This window comes from Channa argus, chromosome 10 (assembly GCF_033026475.1).
Source record: "Channa argus isolate prfri chromosome 10, Channa argus male v1.0, whole genome shotgun sequence".
NCBI lineage: Eukaryota > Metazoa > Chordata > Actinopteri > Anabantiformes > Channidae > Channa > Channa argus.
Window position 1 is genome coordinate 19059126 of NC_090206.1, and position 22612 is coordinate 19081737.

The 22612-nt window shown below is 37.9% G+C and overlaps 1 protein-coding gene across 10 annotated transcripts in view; it reads right to left on the minus strand.

The window, feature by feature from the left end:
* Positions 1 to 22612, minus strand: part of enox2 (ecto-NOX disulfide-thiol exchanger 2) — a 152524-nt gene that overhangs the window by 60575 nt on the left and 69337 nt on the right. For all 10 annotated transcript variants that reach the window (XM_067518684.1, XM_067518687.1, XM_067518683.1 and 7 more), the window contains one exon: positions 17781 to 17924. In XM_067518684.1, the coding sequence (XP_067374785.1) occupies positions 17781 to 17924 (144 nt within the window). The remainder of the gene's footprint in view (positions 1 to 17780; positions 17925 to 22612) is intronic.

Consider the following 22612-nt stretch of genomic DNA (forward strand, 5'->3'; position numbering starts at 1 on the left):
CCTTTAATAACTAAATCGGCTTGATTAAAAAGGCTTCTAGTCTTCTAGTCAATGCTGAGCATTTTCATTTCTCAATATTTGTGTCTACTACTCTTCTCATCTCTAACGTGTAATCAATATATTGACTAGTAGCTGCAGACCTAATACTTGTTTTTTTAACAATAAAAAGCAGAATCAAGGCAAATCCCGAGCATTTTGGAAGCATATTTTATCAGACTGAGAGGAATGAAGATCACAGACTTTCCCCAGAAGGTTCACAGGCAGAAAAGGGACCAAGTGTGTCATTTTGAGGTGTATTCATTTTCTCTTCAGTGCTGTAAATCCATACATACCCCATTGTTCCCCAAAGGAAAGAAAAGGATATGCTAACTGAAAGCACGTTTACACATTACAGTATAAGCATACATATTTATAGATTTCTTTTAATTCAGGGAACACACCAGGCAGTCAGATGGAGTCTCAATCATATGACTGAAGGTTAGGACAAACGTTAGATGGGAAAAAAATGGAAACCCCAGCAATACCTATTAAACCGGCCTCCTGAGGGGGACAATATTTTAAAAGGTGAATACTGAAATGCAAAACTGTGTTTTACATTTTAATCAGAATCCTTGAATCTTGCTGTCACATGGGAGAATAATTGAGCTGCATAAGTCCTTTAGTGTTTTCAAAGCAGCCTGTGTCTGGTGTGCCGCCATGTTGGAGTTTGCTGTTTAACAAGTAGTCACTACATAGCCAAATTCTTGTTTGGTACGAAACACATAAATTTAATGTGTCTACTGATGCCTGAAGGACAGCTTGACGCCCTCAAGGAGGAAAAATAAGTGAGAGAGGTTGTTCAAATATGTTTTCTCTCTCCTTTGAAGTTTAAACTGTCAGAACAAGAGACCGGGGCCTCCAAAAAAAAAAAAAAAACCTGTGGGACTGTCACTCTTTGTTGTGGTAAAGAGAATAACAGTGCTGTAAGTCCTCACAGCTTGTTATATTATGCCATACTTGGAGCGAGAAACATCTTTGATGGTCATGGTTAATAGACAACTGTAAATGTCCTAAAGCAAACTGTAAAACAATTACAAGTCTGTGACAGATGCTGCTTTCTTTAACAATTTCTATAACAATTCAGCTTGCTAAAAATAAAGTAAATGTCTACTGTCTCAGCTAAAATCCTACTTCTTCTCAACTCACAGCAAGTGGAGTGGAAGGTGTGGATTTAGTTACTGGATTGTTTAACTCTTTCGAAGTCATTGATAAGAACTCAGTCAGAAAAATTATAAGTAAGTCAGACACATTTAAAGAAAGTGACAGTGGTAAACTCTAAATTCCAGTATTTTCTCAACTGCTATCCTATATAGAGCTGCAACTTATTAATTATTTGAAGTGTTACTAAGTCTGCCGTTTATCTTCTTAGTCAATAATCATTTGGTCTATAAAATCTGAGAGAACTGTAGCCATTAAGTTTCTCAGAGCCCAAGCTGACAAATTCAAATAGCTTAGATAATTGTGTTTACTTACTAGTTATGGAAACCAGCATAAATTCATTGCTAAATAATACCTAAATGGTTATTTAATTACCAAATTGGTTTGCTAATAAATCATATTGTACAACAAAATGAATGACAACCCAGCAACTTTTTCAACTGAGGAAGGCCATAAGAAGTTGAAAGCATTTCTATGTAAAACATGTGTTAGAACAGAGTTTTCAGTAAAACACTTATTTTGAAGGTTAAAAAAACAAACTGGAAATCTCTACACTTTAAATTCCCAACTGAGAATTCCCAAACAAGAATTGTTCCAGACCAGGAGCTAGTTCTGCTGTTTCTTTGGAATACATGGAGAGACTGTGGACAACCCCAGTAAACATGAACAAAGTAAGAAAACACAACTCCCACAAACCTGAGTCAGTTGTTAGACCACAAGCTGATATTTACTATTCATAAAAACAATTTTCTCAAGTGAGCAGAGGAGTCATAACAGATGGTTAAAAGTAATGGAAGGCTGAAATGCATGGCAGGGGTACAAATGCAATGTTACCCAAACTTATTGCAAAAACCACCCAACATTGACATTTTCCAGGCCACAATTACTTATTTAGATAATTAAATAGCGTGAAATTAACCGTAACTAGTACAGCTACTATAGTAGAGACTCACAGCTTGGGTTTTATTACGTAACTATGTCGAGCATAACTTTTGAACCAGGGCTCTATACAACTTTTGATTTTTCTATTTAGCTATAGCTGATCTCAGGAGACAAAGCAAAAGGTACAAAACAAAACATCTTCCAGAAAATGATAACATGTGACATACATACAGCAAAGACCTTTGACTAACTATATACTTTTAAGTGTAACTGCATGGTGCTTTATACCATTTCCCCTGGGCACACAAGGATTCCTCTTCTTAAACCTCAACTGGACTGAGATGACGTGAGATGCTTCATCATGCTGTTAGTAGTCACGCACATGACTACATACCCTTCCATTAGACGGGCTCTTGGGACTCTAGCACAATCTCATATGAAGCAGTTTGTCCCCCAGGCAAAGATTCTTGTGCATGCCATAAACTAAAAACAACTAGCAGCATAATTACTGCCTAGAGATCAAGCAAAGAATCTGCCTGTATGCTCTTGTGCATGTTACATACAATAAAGGAGTAATGGCCTGCAGTTCGAGAAGAACAGACAGGAAGTTAGATTAGGAGAGAAACTGTAAGTGTATTAATTATACAGAGATCTAGGCTAAGGACACAATAGAACAAAAATCTCCTCATCAGCAGTTCCAGCATAAACCCGTGAGACTTCGGGCTAAGTTCTGCCAGCAAAAACATCTGCTAAATCTATGCATATGACCAAATGAACTAAAATTTCAACAGAGTGGCTTGGCTTTAGCAAACTAAGCTGTATACTAAGTACTAGACTTGGGTACAGAAGAAAAATGTATCCTTGTGATGCTCTCATGATCTGGATATTAGGCTTTATAGGGAGCGAAAGAATGGCTCAATCAGAGGTTATGTATCTTTTATTGGCATGTATAGGTCATAAGCACCATACTTCTCTGTTCACAACCTTCTACTTTGATGGGGGATGCAACAGGGTCCCTCGTTGCTATAGATACCATTCAGCACCCTAACCAATGTGGCTAATGTCAGTTAACAATAGACTATTCAAGAGACATCAATTGAAGCAGGTCAGATCTTTTTGATCTACTGAAGCTGGCCTCATAAGAGAAATGCACTTACGGATATTTAGTAGCAGATTTCAGGCACGGAACAAATTCTGAATCTCCCAATTCTTTCCACACACAGTCAGTATACATTGGCTAAAAGAATCAGCAGAACATGGTTTGAAAAAAAAGGCAGAAACATGGAGGGTACTATGGAGTATTATCTTTTTCTGCATTCAATACGGTAGTAGAATGCTGTGATTGTAAGGTCTATTTTATGTATTGTGTTTCTATTCCTATTCTTGAAGCCTGTAAAGAGATGGTTTAATAAGGTGTTTCACCTTAAATATAAAATAGCTACAGTGGAATAGACATTTCTGTGGTAGTAAAATTTGATTAGTCACAACAATGTTACAACATGAAAAAGTAATTCTCTAGAGAATTATCGCCTGAATCTGCAGCTTCCGACAGCTTGAGGGAGATTTTTAGCATGTTTTCTTATAGCCGACCACTACTACTACTGTGAACAATCCGTTCTGTACCAAATAGAAAGACAGACAGAAATGGTGAATTACAAATTAACATTCTGTAGCATTTAGTAACATAACGAGACCCTGAGACCAAAAGCAGAGCTAAAAATTAGTCTCTCATTTACCAGGTGGCTCCAAATAACATGTATTGAAGAAGAACGTGGGGTAAAAACAAATTGTTCCACTTGGGTGTGTGTTGATCAGATTTGTATGACAATGACCTAGCAACATATACACTAAAACGTATTACGTTGATTTCAATTCTGACTGATGCACAGAAATGTTCCCACATTAGTCCTGATCAAAGAGGTGACAAATGCACATAAACATCACGAAAAATCGAAATCTCACATATGAAATGACTAAACCCACTTTAACTTTGCCAAAAAAGAAACTGTGTTCATGGGGGACCCCAGAAATAAAAGTAATAAAAACTGGTTAATAAAATGTGGTTTGCGGCCTTTCAGCAACATCGCTCTGTTGTAAAATCGAGGCTACCCCTGACTGGAACAGTATCTCTAGAAAACAAGGTTCAGGCCCTGGATTTAGCCCTGTCCGCCCACCAACTCCTGAGCTGTTGTCATCTCACCATGCTGCTGAATACTGCAGCAGATGACAGCATCTTATCAGCAGCTGCCAATTACAACATGGGAATCTTATCAGCAGTAGCCAATTAGAACCAGGGGAGTTGCTGTGAGGAAATGTCAACAGCTCAGTGAACTTGCCAGGGCTCTTATCTGGCCACGCCTCTTCATCCAGACAGCTTTCTTTGAGCCTACTGTCACAGAAACGACTGTCAGTGCAATGTTGTGACAAGAAGGGCTGGAGGAGGTTTTCAAAAGAGCAAGCCTCCCAGAAAGACTCCACACTTCCTGAAAGCTGCAATATTTTAGTGAGTTTCTGACAGCTGATAGAATCTAGAAACCCCTAAAAAACATTTTATTATTCACTTGGCCCAAGCTGGGTTTGTGTGTTCAAACTGAATATGTAAGATTTCCCTAGGATATTAAAAACTAAATAACTGAGATTGCTGAAAAGTGTGAAACACATTGCATGAGGCTTCTCAGATTGACTGCAATGCAAGAGATAGAGAGATTACTCTCTTTTTCACAGCTCCTTGACATGGCTGGCAGGTAGGATCCATCATTTCTGCTTATAAACATCTGTTCACAAATCTTCACAGTAAAATCAATGACATGCGTCTGCTTCTGCACAGCAACTGACAACCCGTAAACAGAACAAATGCATTGTTTCTGATTTTTGTTTTAGACTTTATAATGAGTTGACACATATTTCCATGCAAAGGCACTTCTCCAACTTTGTTTTTGAAAGATTACAATTTCTTTCTTTTTTTTTTTTTACAATATGTTTTCAGTTGTGGGGTTGAAACTATTATTCCCATTACTGATACATTGGGCAATTGTTCGGCCTGTAAAAAGTAAAGAACTATTAATAAAAATGCTGATCGCAACTTTACAGAGCTCAAAGTGACATCTTAAAATGTTATTTTCTACAAACAGCCCAAAATGGTTGTGTTAACTTTACATCAGTATGACAAATTAACATCATTTTATAAATTTTTTTAAACTAAGGTTTTGGGCAAAGAATTAAAAAATTTTTTTTTTATTTTTTTGTCCTTTCGGCTTATCTTGTGATTTCAGGGTCACCACAGTGGATCATTAATCCGAATGTTGATTTTGCAGAGTTTTTAGGCCGGATGCCCTACCAGAAGCAACCCTCCCCAATTTCTACAGGGATTGGGGCCGGCATTGCACGGCTGGGGATGGGGATGGGGATGGGCTGTTGGTGCTCCAGTGTCTTGGCCAGAGACACTTCGACATGTGGTCGGCAAGAGCGGGGCATTAACCTCCGACCCTATGGTCAGTAGACACCCACTCTACTAACCGAGCCATCAACCGTCTAATCAATAATTCCTGTACTAATTAAATCCCCTTGATCAACAACAACCCTAACCTCATTTTAATTGAAATTGGATTTTTATTCACTAGGTTAGGGTGGTATGATTAGAAAGAAAATTCTCTTGCATAGCTGTAGAATCTAAACTTTTGCTACTAATAACATTAAAAATACTACAGACATGATAAATCCTATTTATAGAGGCAAGAACCATAAGAAGGGATGATAAGACATGATGCTTTTTACCGTGACTCTAATGGCTGAGTGTCTCTGATGCATGTCATCATCAGTTGGAACACTGCTCATGAAACTTAATGGAGACACATAACAGTAGTCTGGCTTTAGGTTCACATACAAGATGCTAGCAGACAGTGACCTCCAGAGAGCCGTGGAGCATTGAATGAATCATGGTCTGGTGCTTTCTCTAGTAAGACTTTTAGAATGGAGGCCATTGCAGTTATTCCTATGGTTCATCTTTTCTCTAATGGTGTCATGGTTGACTAGAGCCATGAGAGATACCAGCAGTGGCAGCAACATGGAGCTTAAGGCAGAAAAAAAAAACATCTGAGGCCTAGTAACCCCTTTTTCCCACCGGCTCAGAATAGCAACAACATCACAGCTAAGACAATGTCGGTAGCATAATGTGGCGCAGTGCGGCTGTAAACGTTTGAAGAAGAAGATTTGAACACCTGAACTATTGGAATGGAATTTGTTCTGCATTGGTTATATTTATTCATAATTGTATATTTGTATTCACAAATGCATTCTTCCCTAATCTCTCTGCAAACTTCATATTGCAATCATCTTAAATCAGAAGACATGTCAGCTTCTGTACCTAATATCTACAGTTATGAGAATGCTTTAATGTGTTTTCCTGGATTCATTTCAAAATGATTTCTCTGGCAAAAAGACTCTCTTTGATAACTCTCTCTGTTCCTATCACTGTTCTGTGTTTTCAATAACTCCTACTTGTGTTATCTGCATTGTCTGTCATTTTTCACCAGTTCTTCCACATGGGTTAAATCTCAGTAAGACTTTTTTTATTTCATTTTTTGTTTTGGATTACTTTGTTGTTTTGACCAAATGAAAGTATATCTGTGCATGTTATAAAGTAACAAGTGTTTCCCATGCTGTTCATGTTTTTGACATTTAGAGAGATACTGGAAAAAAACTTAGCATTCCTACTCATGGCTATATGTATATACTTAAAAATAAACAAAATGATACCATTAGCTATAATAAAAAGACATGATTATTATATGTAGACTTTTGCATGACAGCAATGTGAGAAACAGAATATGATGGAAAAATCGATAAAGTCTAAAGTTGTTGAGGGAAAATGAATAAATAAATAAATAAATAAGACTTTCCTCCCAGTGGCTTTGACAAATGGCTCAAACACTTTGCGGTCAATGCTATTACGACAAACTTTGGAATTTAACAACCCTAATCATCTGGTGTGCTGACTTTAGATTAAACCCATTAGCCCATCTTTAAACAATACAAACACCTGAGGGGGAAGTCAAGCCAAGCAGGGTGAAGTCAAAAGGCTGTTAAGTAAAACCAACGCCGTGTTGATACAAACATCATCATAGTAGAAAACCCTGGAGCTTCAGTAATATATAAAAACTGACATGTCAAAAACGGAGACTTGGTACCACTGTACACTCAGTGAAACTCTAGTCTGATCAGCAGTCATCAACGTTTTTCATCTGACTATAATTACTATGTATATTTAAAAACAAAATACTGTCTACTGTTTTCAATTGTATCAAATATTACAATGCACTTTCCACAGTGCACAACCCGAGTACAAAATGCATAATGTACAAAATGTAAGTACACAAACATGATCTTATGAACTTGAAACGCAGCCAGCTCACTCCTCCCACCCATGTGAGAATGATATCCTCTCTCAGACAAGAAACGGAGAGAAGGGTTATACTGATTAAAAGGAATCCTAAAACAGCAGACAGATCCAATAGAACATAACTCATTGTTATAAAAGGGGCTTACTTAGCATGTAATTAGTCTTCAGCAGCACAGAGTACATCTGTTCTTTTTACATTTTTGGGTGACACTGTGAGAAAACAGACATAGAAAGACATGCAGAGTTGCAATATACTTATAATCCAACAGCCGTCCAAAGGTGCATATACAAAAAGGTACCTGTATGATGTTATTTTGAGTTTGTCATTGTTAGAGACCAGCACGATTGGTGTCCTTTAGAAAATGACTGAGAAAAGGGGCCTCTATAAAAAACTCAAGCCAGAATCACTGTATAAAGGACAAAAAGATTTGAAAGAAATGTAAATAAGATGATGATGCTTAAATGGTAAAGAGTAAGTTTCTAATACAATAGATGCTGCAAAACTATATATAAGTCTGTGTGTGTTTTTAGCCAGGTGTACCACCTAAACTGCCAAATGAATGGATATTAGAGTTGAAAATTATCTGTCAACTGAATGAAAAATAATTATTTATGCTAATTATGTAAGCATCATTTTATTTAGTTTGAGTTTTTCTCTCTAGAATTAATAACTTTTGCTAATGCAATTAGACATTCTAAAAGTTAATGTGGAGCACACCAATTTTTACCATTTTACAAATAACAAATAGAGAAACTTAACAGCAGATCAATCCGTGATGGTTGTGTTTGTTGTTGCTGTAATAGAAATTCACAACCGGTGGAATCCATAATTAACAAGGTGTAATTAATAAACTTTTCAACTTTTTTCACCTGCACACCTAAACCCCACTTGAATGCTACAATTATAAAACAGTTTAAATTCTGAAATATTATCTAACAATTGGAACACTGAAGGAGGAATTCATTACTGAGTGAGTGTTGGGTGATGGTTGTCAAGGAAAAAAAAAACTAAACAAAAACCAAAGAAGACGTAATCTGCTACTGTCCCATGACATTTTTGTCATGGAACAGCTGCAATGAGGATTCTTCTCCAAGCTTTACTTTTTTCAACCGTAACTACATTAAGGATTGGTGAGTTGAAGTAACCACTCACTGCACCTGCCTCCCGTGGTCTGGCCTCTTTAGTAAGGGCAGCTAAAGTTACAGTGGTATTAGCTGTGGTTTCCCCTGTTGACAGCTAATTTCGTCGCTGAGCATTAACACATATAATAATACAGACACCTCATAGAGCTGTTGAAGCATTTATTCGGTCCCCGTTCAGTTCTGCTGATGAATGGTGAGAGCGTTACAAAAGTGAGGGTATGCCGCCGCACACTTAGCCCATAAACTTATTTTATCTCCGTTTGTGTTGGCTAGCCGCTAACACGTTATGATTGTAATGTGACTGCTTCTCTAAAGTTCACAAGTTTTTCTTGTTGCACTGTTATTGCCAATCAACCAAACAGCACACAGGCCCAAAAAACTAAAGTTGCCAAGGTGACACCTTTAAGTGGAAAAGTGAAAATGTTTCTCTGCAATTTTACAACAGTCTAAATAGTAGTGTAATAATGTGATGTTCAATAGAAAATGACATATATAGACATTGATGAAATATTATAAAGCATTACTCACAGCACTATGCATGTGGTTGATCCTATTCCTCAGATCGTTTTATTTTTTTCAGTTTTTTCCCCCCTGGTTTGCATCCACAAATCTGTTCACAGTTCAACAGTGAGGCTGGTTTCAAATGGGTTAATTACAACTGATCTTTTCCACACTAACACTTGTGCAGTGGCCATTCACAGAGCCATGTGAAATGAGGGTGCTGGAAAACGGTGGCAGGATGACAAAAAGTTGAGGCTGTGGAGAGTTTCAGCACATTGGTTTAGAGCACTAATGTCAGGCAGTGAGAAGCAGCCGGCATGGATCAGTTAACCCAGCTGGAGTCTGAGAGAGAAGACAGAAGGGCACATGAGGGGAGGGATGAATGGAGGGAGGGGTGTTGATAGAAGAGGAGAGGAGCCACAGGCTTGCTGTGATGAACATGCTGCTGTGAGCATAGTGCTAGGTAAAAACAGGGAGATACCAGCAGTTTTTTTTTACTGAAGCAACTGAGGAGGGGAAGCACAGATGACAAATAGTGAAAAAGAAAATAGAAACAGACAAAAACATACAATATATGTCCAGAAAGTCTAGAAATATGCTCCATCCTGATATGAGAGGTGTATTCAAAGAATCCTGTAACGTCAAACGCACTGAGCAGCACTGCCAGCGCAGAGACATTTGCTTCCAAAAGTTTCTGAGCGGGGCTCAACCAATCAGCGAATTTAAAAAACTTTTGTTTATTAAATTGTCAAGTATTCTGCTTTATTGTAAACTAAAATCAATGGCTACTTGAAATGCTGGGCAGAGTGTGGCAGAGCAAGGAGAGAGAGGGCTGGAAGAAGAAAAGAGGGTTGACTTTAAGTCACATGGTAACGCCAGCTTAAGTTGGATACTGTAGCTTCAGGCTTTGTGTACATGGTGCCATACGTCAAATTCTGTGTAATATAGGGTCATGTCAGAGCAGGGATTCTCAGCTGGCGGCTGGCGGGCAACACCCAGACTGCAGAATGTTCCTTCTTCACTGAAAACTAGATGTTATGTGGGCCAAACAGCCATCAATGTCTACTTGGATGCCTTCAGAAAACACCTGAGGTTGGTTGAAACAAAATTTAGGTTAATTTATAGTAAAACTCACCCTCCTCACCAATATAAATTATTTATCAAGTAATGCTGTGTTTGGATGTGTTTTGGAGGGATCTCGGGATGGTAAAATGTGAAGTTGGTTTGCTTTTTTTCCCCACAGTGGCCAACGGGTGATCATTGGCTAATTATCAAAGTGAAACCGGATCCCTATATAGTGACAATTGATAAAGAACTTTATACTTCACTAGTTTCAAATGATAAAAATGTCAGAGATATAGATACCTAATGTTTTAATTTTTTATCCAAAGATTAGAAAGTAAACAAAAAAACTGTTGCTTATTACAAAGACGCTAATTGAGTTGATCCTAAAGAAAAAGAACTGAAGAGAATTACTAATTTAAAACAACGCAAACTTGCAGAAATAAGCAAAATTGGATCAAAGAATATGCATGAAAAAGCCATGCATTTGGGCTGAAGGATTAAAAACCTCATTAAATTGCTCAGTGTTTATATTCCTCATGTTAGTTCTGCATCTGTATAAAGATAATAATAATAATAATAATAATAATAATAATAATAATAATAATAAGTCGTGCTCGAGGCTTTGCCATTGCCGTTAGTGTGAGTCAGACAGACCAGAGCAGAGTGCCTTGTGGCATTGTGAATTATTTAGGTCTCACATGTTCGTAGGCTTTGCAAGATGAGGTGAAGTGGCACTAAATCCCCGACAACTGCAGCATACGGAAGAGTGGCAGGGAGCAATAGATGCCACAATTAGAAAATGACGGGTGGGGAGAAAGGGGAAACTGGATAAATGATTAATGATAATTAATATAGCAGACGGAGAATATAGTATGTGTGTCCACTTTGGCCTGGATCACAGACGGCCTGCTATGAAATAAACCGCCGTATATAGCACAAGTACAATTTGCCTGTGCAAGCATATATTCATGCAGACACCAAAGCATTGTGTAGTCTTTATCTGTCCCAGATCAGCAGTAGAGACAAGTGAACTTTTATGTTCTGACTGATGCAGAAGAATCCCAGATGAATAAGGAGATGTGGGCCCCTCTGCAGCTTGTCATGCATTTCAATCACTATTTTCTCCCAGAGTTCGAACACATACAAACACACACACAAGCACACACACCTTAAACATACAGTACTACAGGAGCATGCAGCTGCCCGTTTCACACCGATTACTTAAGAATCAGTAAGCCATTAACCTCAGACATGCTTTTATACATTCAGCTTGTGAGTTAATGAGTCCAACTTCCATCCATCGGCATCACTCTAAATCCTCTGTGTCACTGTGTGGCCCAAGCATCATAAAGACTGACATCGAACTGTAGATCTCCCCTGTGTCAACACACAGCAATCAGGACACTCGGCACCCACACACATACACCTTCCTGGGACAATGGCACAGCCATATATTTCAATGGACTGTCATCTCTGACAGCTTAAGTAGCCCATTACATTATTTACCTTCCAACAGCTCTTTGCCTGCCAGTAGTGGGTCAGTGACACCACATTATATTTTTATGTTCAAATCCATTACTTTCCAATGAAAAAAGCCAGCAAATAGAAATACTAGTACTTGTCATATAGAAAACGAGTATGCAGTGGTGTACTTTCCTAGATGTGAATCCACATTTGGTTTGCTGAATTGGACTTTTTAGAGCTGCACGTATAAATCCAGTCAGACTAAGAACCGTTCATCATAAGGAGGTCAGAAGAAAATGACAGGGTGTGGACTATGCACTATACAAGAGACCTTGTACAGACAGATTGGTTTCAGGATCACCAACACAAACTCTAAGTCTGTGAGCACTACTTCACCTTGTAGCTCGGACATGTAACAACACTGTAACTACAAAGCATTAGGAAATAATGACTGAAGTTTTGCAATTACAGTCACCATGTCTAATTTAAAATGACATTGAAAATGCTTAGTATACACTACTCACAAAAGTTAAGGGCATTCGACTTTCGGGTAAAATTTATGGAAAATGGAAAAGGTTCATCCCACAGTGATAATATATCATGAACGTAGGGCATTTAAGTAGAGCAATGATCATTTCTTCATCTCAAACAATTTATCGAAAGAAAAGCTAACAATAGTGGTGTTTAAAGTTTTAAAATGTGATCAGCATAATGAAAAAGACAGTTTAAATACAAATTGTCATTAAACCACAACATTTATTGGCCGAATTATGGATCACACACTTGGGATTGTGACACTTTTGATTTTTTGCGTTAATCACCTTGGTCACTTTAGGTGCATTCTGAGATTTCACACAAAAGTTGAATATCCCTAACATTTTGTGAGTAGCGCATATATTTCTAACTGAAACAACTTTTCCCCTGGCCATGCAAAAACTGACCAAGCCAAATGGAATTTGAGAGTTGCGGTTTCCTAACAGTTGGGTTTCCTAATACTTGAAGGGAAGTTGGAAAAAATAGATCATTATAACTAAAATGTATGACTTACTCACTGGAGGAGGTGAAGCTACTAAGGTTGGCAAGTGCGGTAAACATAAACAGGTACAACGGAAACTAATGATGGTCAGGAGCAGGGGACAATTGCAAAGCCAGAATGTATCCTGATTGTACTGCTTTTAGGCCTTGAGGAGACAGACAACATATTCTGCGTAAATAAAAACTCCCTTGGTGTAGAAAGACTTCTCATGAGGCGATCTTTTAATGTTTTCATCCTCATCATTATGGTTTCCCATTGGAATGCACTAATATGAATCCAAATATTGCTTCTACATGTCATGTCATGATTTTCCAGCTGGTTGGGAAATACTGCAGCTCCCTACCTACACAACATGTATTCTTATTTTCCTTTTGCTCAGTGACATTAACCTTTCTTCTGAACAATCAATAGCATTTTATTCAACACCACTCTCAGCTCCCACTAAAGGTTAATGCACCAGAGATTGGATCGGTGAGAGTACTATTCTTTTACTTGGTAAAACTACACCTGTGAACTGACCTTTGTGATTAAGTATAATCAATTGATTTGCATGCATGCAAAAACACAAGAGGGAGAATAACTTTAATTCTGGCATTGGAAATGCTTTAGATGTCTCTATACAGGCCACCTTAGTTTTAAAAGCGCGGCTCAGTTCTGATCACGACTCAGTATCTCTTTCAATCGAACAACCTCGTTAAGGGTACTTGAAACCCATCGAACTAAAGACCACTTCCAAAGGAGCTATTTCACGCAAGTTATTAACTATTGAACAGTGAAGAGGAGGCAGATTAAGTGGTCAGCTGTAGAAAGGGACGGAGCTTGCCGACTGCTGCAGTCAAAGAATTAAGTGGCTAACAGAGTGAAGCATGTCATTCTGTCACATACCGCATGTTTTGGGTCATGTGACCACCTTTTCTAATGGTTGTCGGTGTACTTGCAATATGACTATTTGTACTGTAGCTCGGTTCAAGAAAAGTACACAGGGTGCAAGATGCTAGTTAAGGTGCTGCACTGTGTGCAGTGAGTGGAAACACACCTCATTATCAAAGCTGACATGACCTTTGATATTCATAGCTGTGGGACCACTTGTTTTCAGTCCTGAAAACTCATTGCCAGATTTTAATACAAATAAATAAAAAATGTAACATTTTTTCTGCTTAATAAAATCTTCCTATTTTCTTATTTCTATTTTGAAGGGCTGCCTTTATGTTTTGAACTGGTTCACACATAAAGATTATTATCATTATGACATGAACAAGAAGCATGTGATACTGAAATCCAGCTTGTGCGGCTTCTACTAAACTGATATTTTAATTTTAAGAGGGCAAATCCGCCTCTACTAAAAAAATGAGCAGCATTTCAAAATCTCATTCTCTTCACCACCTGCAGCTAAAACACAGCAGGACTTGAGGGGAAATTGCCATCTCTGGCTGTGTTGTAAAACTGATAAATAACAGAATAAGGAAAATCCTTGCAATGTGCCTGCTGCCCCAAGGCACCACTTATTATGGATTGTTACAAGACAGGCGCACATGCACGCACACACGCACACACACACACACACACAAACAGACACACACAGTTACTGTACGTAAACACAGAAAAGTAAAAATGATAAAGAGCAAAGATGGCGGTGCATTGTCTCCAGCTTTAGAGAGAACAACTACATAAAACAGTAGTGTTTGATAAAGAATGCATGGGAAAATGAAGAAGTACCCTCGATTTTACTAGGTCACAGACAGATGAGCACAACAGTTTATTCAACATTCTTTAGTAAACGAGTCACTACAAGCTGGAAATTTCCTACCAAGTGGGCATGATTTCTAATGAATTTCATTTCTCTGGAGCCATTTCACTATCAACAAAATGGAAATATCAACTTAGTCACAGTGAGCTTTAGTGTGAAGTTACGGGACTCGATAACCTTTGTCTATTTTGAGGCAGAATGAGCAGAATATCAATTAAACTTCAAACGGTGCCTGTAACTGTTTACGGGAGTTGAAGGCTCCTACATCTGTTTGGTTGCTCGTTGTTTGTTCTTGATGTGGAGAATTGAGAGATAAATAGAGAAAAATACGCCTGCATGACAGCATTAAGTCTGAAATGACTTGAACTCCTCAATGGCCACAACTTACTGTCTTCTTAACGCAGCTGTGCTTAAGAAAAACACTGTTATAAATGATTAAACACATGTGAGATGGATTATAAGTGTAATTGCAACTGCCATGAGAAAATAAGACTATCAGGACAATCAGGAGCCAGAAGAACAAGATCTGTCACCAAATTACAGTTAATGCATTATAAGCCACATGCCTACCTGTTCTACACCTCCACAGAGCGGCTACATGTTCTGGCATGGGATTCAACCAGGCAAGCAGAAATAATTTAAAGGAAACTCAGGGGTCCTGGTAAGTCAAGTTAAGGAATAGTTGTAGCATGAATGAAAGTTGGCAGCTGTCTGTGTCCATACTGGAGTATAATCACTGTTCAGGGTGTAACTACAGTAGTTGAGTGTTTTGCAACAAGTTTAAGATTCCTCATGAACAATGTGGAGCAAGGCAGCATCACAGAGCTACAGACTGCATAATTATCTATTCGGTAATGTGCATCAAGAAAAGCCATGTCCACTGCAAACCCTCTGCTCATTGCAATCATCAATCTCTATAGTGTTTTAAAAAATAATAACATGAAGATTTTACAGTTCTCTCACTCAATAATAAAATCATAAAAATAAACCTAACTTCAGTAATGTAAAAACCCAAGTAGCCAGTCTCACTCTATATCTCACATGGGGAACATGACATGCCAGCATTTGACATACATCCACTATTCACAAAAAGTTAGGGATAAAATACTTTTGGGCTAAATGTATGGAAAATGTAAAACGCTCATGCTACAGTTATATTATAGTAGAAGTAGAAGCATGCATTGGTAATTTACTGGCATGCATTATAAGAAGAGGTGGTTCTACTGTTTTGGCCCTCTCAATTATTTTAAATAGGATGACATTAAATTGCACAGGTGGTAATAACGTTATACTTGATCGGTGTATAACAGTTTACTATAACGACCTTTGCTGTAAATGCCTTTTCTGACTTCTTAATGCCTTGACCACTCCCAGAGTTTAAGTAAGAGAACAGAAGAAGACATTCTGTTCCTGGATCGTAGGAGAGAGACAAATCAGCATGGTTGCTCTGGCAGTATAATTTTACATGACAGTAATGATATTATGACTGTACCAAACTAGTGGGAAATCTGACAAATGTGAACTCATCGCTCACATTTAAATCTAATACCGAAGAGGCTGCATGGTTCCTCACATTTACACAGCACTCTCTTCATAAAATATACCTAAATACATTATTTTGTGAGATGCTGCAACACACTCGACACATTTTCTGTTTTTTTACTAGTAAACTGCAGGGGTGCTGGTCGCTTGGGAAACACATTTAACTGCAACAGAAGAAATAAATTCCTGACGAGTGAAAATGAGTTGAAAGCATCTCCCAGCATTGACAGCAGAAACACGCTGTGGCCCAAATCATCTGTCAAGCACCCAGAAATTGCCAAAGTCACAGATGATGAAAAGCTCAAAAGCCAGTCTGAAAAAAATTATGTCATAGAAAGTGTGAGCACTCGGACAGACTGATGAACTCCACACATTTATGTTATTCTAATATAAGTATTTCATGTTATCAGGGTATACTAATACTCAAACCAATACAGCAGACCTGCTTGATCTGGGAAAGACATGAGCATTTTTAAATGTCCCTATCAGGTCATGAAACCGACTCATGTTTTATTTTTAGTGCCAAGAAACTGCATGTGCATATATAGTAGTGTTTTTTTTTGTTTGTTTTGTTTTTTTTAAATATAAACACATCGGACATAATTTCTCCTGGTGATATGCTGGCCGGATTTCAGTACTCTGACAAAAGAAGGACAGAAATGGATCCATTTCATTTCCATCACTTTGTAGTGTCACTGAGACCTTACACTTCACTAGAGTCAGGCTGCTGCTTATTTTGGATCTGGAGAAGTTTTCTCTTTGGTCTTTGGTCTATAAGCCAGTGGACAAAGACAAGTCTTCTTTAAAAATAATATCATTTACTTTCTAAACTTAATAACTACTAAATACTGCCTGCAAAAAAATACAACTGAGTATTGTGTCACTGTGTACTAATACATTCTATTTTGTATCTGCATACAGGATCTCAATATCAACAAGAATGTGTATATAACAACTTTCAGCAAATCCATCATTTGGGTTATTTTTTTGCATGATCATCTATGATGCATTTTGCAATTACAGGTTGACATGGTCAGTAAATTAAAATAAAATTAAACGTAAGCTTGCCTACGTAAAGCTGCGAATTCAAGATGAATGGTCGATTAGGGCTACGTTAATGTGAAGCATTAATTCTGTCCAATTACCTCTGCCAAGAAAGCACATGGCACAGCAACTCTGTCTTAAGGGTCCCCTTCTTTCTGTTACTTACAAAGCAATTAATTAGTCTGCATTTCTTTAATTAGAAAATCCTCCTTTAATTTTAAACACAAGTACACAAATTTTCACTCAAATTGCTGTTTAATTATGGCTCTCTCTCATGTAAACATGCATATATTTTTTCTTTCTGTGTGTGTCAATATCTGTGACAGGTCAGTTTGTGTGTAAAAGCTGAAGGCCCGTTGCATTTTTGACTGACAGGTGATGTCGACAAAGTAACTGACAGTCGAGCACAAAATCTCAGCAGAGCAGTCTCCTCCTGCAGCTGCCTGACCTCCAAACAGGCCAGACAGTTAATTGAGAACAACAGACTGAACTAAGCTACCCTCCCCTCCAATATGACCACCAAATAATTGGATTATGCACCAACTCTCATCAGAGTTTTTTGATATTGATGGAGGAATCTCAAGGTAAGAAATCTAGCTGTAGCACCAAAACTCTACTGAGTGAAGGGAGCCAGACTCTATTTAAGGTTACAGACACTTGCATTTAAAATTAAACATGGCTGAGGGCAAAATATGGGCGTTTGGGACCAGGAGTAATCCTGCACTGCTGTGCATGATGTCTGAACTGGTAGTTGCCCCTACCTGGAGGCAGACTGGCTCTCTTCCTCTTCTTGCTTTTATCTGCAGTGTTATCTAGAGGACACTCAGTCACCAGTGGTCCGCTGGAACTGTTGAACTGGAGAGGGTCGTTGTTGGTTGCTGGATCAAAGGGTAGAGTGTTGAGTCCTGGAAGACACAAATCACACACAAAGCCACGCTATAGTAAATAACGTAAAGGAGAAACACTATGAAAGATAGCGAGAAAGTAAAATGAGGTTCAAGCTCTGCTGTGCTTTTCATCTTAGATCCTGTGGATTTATAGATGCATCACTGAAACCTTTCTAAAGATGTTATCAATGACACTGATGACAGTGGTACTGATGGAACCCTACAAGCTATCAGGTTTCAACTGTATAAAATAGAAAAGGAACAAACAATTCTGCTGCAATTTCAAAAAAAGGTCTTTTAATTAGATATGTGAATTTAATCTTTTTCCTTATTAAATAATAATTAAATCAACATGTTTTGTTTTTGGCAGTAAAACAAAACAATTTTCTTAGTTTTTATAACCCCTACATTTAATTGATTACCAGTTACAAAAGACAGATGAATCCATAATCATAATAAACTTTACATGCAGCCCTAACACAAACTTTAGAGACTGGCTGGGAATGCATGCTTTAAGGGCTTTTGACAGTGCAAATAAGAAATAGCAACTACTACATGTTCAAATAAAATTTAAAAAGTGACGTTTTACTCTGGAAAACATTTGCTTTGCTGTGCCATTTCTGTTCCGATTACACACACAGGAGAGATACAAAGATACAGTAATTGGCTGATTTTTAAATCAATACTTTGTGCAGGCACAAACACATTGACACATGGATTGTTTCCATAGCGTTCAATCAAGGTCCATTTTAACAAGGTCAAAAGCCAAGAATAATACAGTAGAAAAACATTTAGTGCTTCAAAGTCTAATCTACTGCACATCCACAAAAACAGCATCCCATCAAAATCTGAACAACGATCCGGTAGTTGTTCGGCCTTAAGAATAATTCAAGCTCAGAAGTATAATATAATGAGGCCAATTTATCAAACAGCTCAATATGGGGAAGATTTTCTTTTCTCTTCCATTTTGTTCACTGATCAAACACAACAAAAGTTGTGTCAATGCAAAGTTATAAGGCCACTGATATTCATAAGTAATGGAAACAAACAAAAAAGTGAATATTGCTCTATATTGAATATTCTACAACCCCAATTCTCCCAAAATTTGGGAAGCTGTAAAAACATTAAAAAAAACAGAATGCAATGATTTGCAAATCAATCCATATTTTATTCAAAACAGAATATATCAGATGTTGAAACTGAGACATTTCCATTTCATGGAAAATATTAGCTCATATTGAATTTGATGTCAGCAACACATCTCAAAAAGTTGGAATAAGAGCAACAAAAGGCAGGAAATTTAATTGCCACAAATCAAAAACAAATAGAGGAACATTTGACAACCAACAAGGTTAATTGGCAACAGCTCAGTAACATGACTGGGTATAAAAAGAGCATTTCAGAGAGGTGAAGCCTCTCAAATGTAAAGATTGGCAGAGGTTCACCAATCTGTGAGAAATTGCTCAAAACATTGTGGAAATATTTCAGAAAAACGTTCTTCAACATAACATTGCAAAGGCTTTGAAGATCCCACCATCCACAGTATGTCATATCATCAAGATTCAGGGAATCAGGAGGAATCTTCATATGTGCAAAAGACAAGGCCGAGAGTTAAAACTGGATGCATGTGATGTTTGATCCCTCAGGCAGCACTGCATTAAAAACGGGCATGATTCTCTACTGGACATCACTGCATGGGCTCAGGGGCAAAATAGAACACTGTGGTCAGATTAATAAAAATTTGAAATTCTTTTTGGAAACAATGGTCGCTGTGTCCTGTGGACTAAAGAGGAGAGGGACCATCCAGCTTGTTATCAGCGGACAGTTCAAAAGCCATTAGGTGCATCATAAAACAAAAAAATCCAACAACAAAAGCCAGAGACTGTCGAGCAGGTAGAATCCTGCATCAGACAAGAATGGGACATCACCTTATCTCAACTTTTTTGAGATGTGTTCCTCCCATCAAATTCAAAATGAGCTAATATTTTCCATGAAATGGAAATGTCTCAGTTTTAACCACTAATATGTTGTTTATGTTCTATTGTGAGTAAAATGGGGTTTGACGAGTTTCATCAAATCATTGCATTCTGTTTTCATTTACGTTTTACGCTGTTTAATGGATCAACCATTGTCCACTCTTTAAGAGTTGTATATAATTGAGAGCATGGTCCTGAGAATTGAAGAATCGGAGAATCAGTCTACAGTCATGAAAAAGTCATGACGCATCTTTGTGCCGAAATTTGTTTTTCTCTCCAGGTCACAACAGATCAGATGCCCCACATTACTGTGGCTCCATCAAAGGTCCAAAGAGCCCTAATCAGATATTATCAAACTCAGGCAGTACTTTAAAGGTCAACAACATAGTTATTAAACATCTCAACAAAACCAGCAATCACAAACTCCTTTGCTGCCTTTTTTGGTTTCCATTTAAGATCAATTTCATATAGTTTTTATATGTCTGTGTCTTCAATTTTCATGAAACCAACTGGTCAGTAGCACAGAATAACAGAGTCGAATATAGCAAACACTTAGGGGTGAACAGCCTCCCTCCTTTATATAGACCCACTCATTGTGCCTTTGTGTACAAAATGAGACCAAACCATCTTGGTGCAGAGACAAATCCACACAGCAAACCTTGAGAAATAAGGCCTTAAAATACATTAAGCCTGTGTGGGGGAGATTTGTTAGATTTAGGCAGGGGGGACTGTGCAGTTGCTGCAGAGTCAGTCTACATAGATCTTCTGTCTGAGCACAAACACAGACACATCTCTCAAGTCAATTCCAACTGAGCATCCATCTGTCACACTTCTTTAAAGATCACTGTCAATAGTGTGGAGAGTGAAATAAATCCGTTACCCTGCCAATGTTATCTCTGTCAGCAATAAAGTGCCACAGTTTACATTTAAGGAGACGGCATTTGAATAAAAGGCACAAGAGTTTTCACGGAGGGAACAGGGAAAGAGTGAAACAGCACCAAACAGCTGACAGGAAAATCCCACTTAATCTCACCAGTTACAGTTTTATTCCAGTTCAAAATGAAGGCAAGAAGTTTTACTTTTGTCTAACTTTTGCTTTATTCCACTCAAACACTCAAAAAGTGTCACAATCTTTCCTCCAAAATAGACCCAAAATTAGAACATGACTTCTAAACTGTGTTGCAAAGGTGACTGGCACAGTGGGCACAAGTTAAAATAAGAATAAGGGCATTTGTTGTATTCAAATAAGCAATTTCTATGACTGACAAGCATCCAGTATATTTTTTTGAGGATTTGGTTACCTTATCCGGCTCTTGAAAGATAGCAGTACTAGAGTTCTGAGAGGGAAATAGGGGAAAGCATTGTACAGATTCAGCCTCAATGGAACAGCTTTTGGCTGGATGTCGTTATTGTAGCTCAAATGACAGGCTTTATTCTCTAGATTTGAGCTTAAGAGCAGTTGTCAGTGTTCAATACCAGTAATCGGGCATTTTACAGCCCACAGCAGAAACATGTTGATTTAAAACTGAAGGGCAGGAACAGAGCATAGGAAACATATGAGTTTGAATACATTTATGATAAAAAAACCTGAATATGAATTATGTCTTTGCTGGGTCATTGACCCTCTCTGCTGTACTCAGTAGGCTGATGGATGGCATGGTTAGGTTTCAACATCTGGCCAAAGGGAGGGGTGATATCAGTATCTTGGGGAGGAGGAAAATAAATACCAGGAGGCTGGGTGGAGACCGGCAAACGTTGTGGAGCAAAGGAGCTGCAGTAACCGAAGGAAATGAACTGAACTCCGAAAACAGAGACAGTTTATGCTCTGTGGTCTCAGGATGGAATAAAGAAATATGACAAACAAATGAAAACTTACCTGATCAAGGATGCATCAAGAATACATTACACACTTGTCCCATTAATGGTATATTGAGCCCGGAAAGGACAATACATTACAATACACAATCAAACTCAGTGGGTCTTAAACACATTTTAACTACCCTGCATGTAAAACCAAGATGAATTAAGAATATTGGGAAATGTGTGCGGCATATGATTTTACCATGTTATAGTGAAAATGGGTTAACATAACATCTTATCAATAACCAAATCTGTACGAGCGAAGCAATAACCTTCGCAATTGGCCTCATAATTTAGGAAACTAATGAATGATATGTACTAAATTATCTGATGTAAAACAGAAGGTGACATGTGACTCACATTGAGCTCAAATGAATAATCAATCATTACTTGATTAACAGGGGACAAATCTGTATGAATCTTTTGTCTTGTCTAATCTGAAACTCTAAATCTTCCCAGATGAGTATAAAGGAGCACAAGTCATGACATTAATGCCTCAGCTCAGGACAGGGACTGAAATTACAGGAAAGCAATGGCGATCTCAAACAATATAGGGAAACAGCATTCTTAGTCAGTTAGACTAACAATTACATCTACTACAATGCAGAACAACGAAGTATGAGAGTTATTAAATAATGAGCGCCTAATTTGTTTTTAATTATGGCTTCAAAACACACTGGCAGCTGTGGGGAATGAACTTGTGGTCTTTCAGGTACAGATCACAGTTTTAACAAGTGTGGCGCTGAGTTATAATGATTCTCCTACTAACATGTTTGTGTAGTTCTCTTATACGCCTTAATCTAACGCTGATCAGCTAGCAGTATGAATAATGCAGAGCAGACGGAAATGTGCATCAGCACAACACTGAGA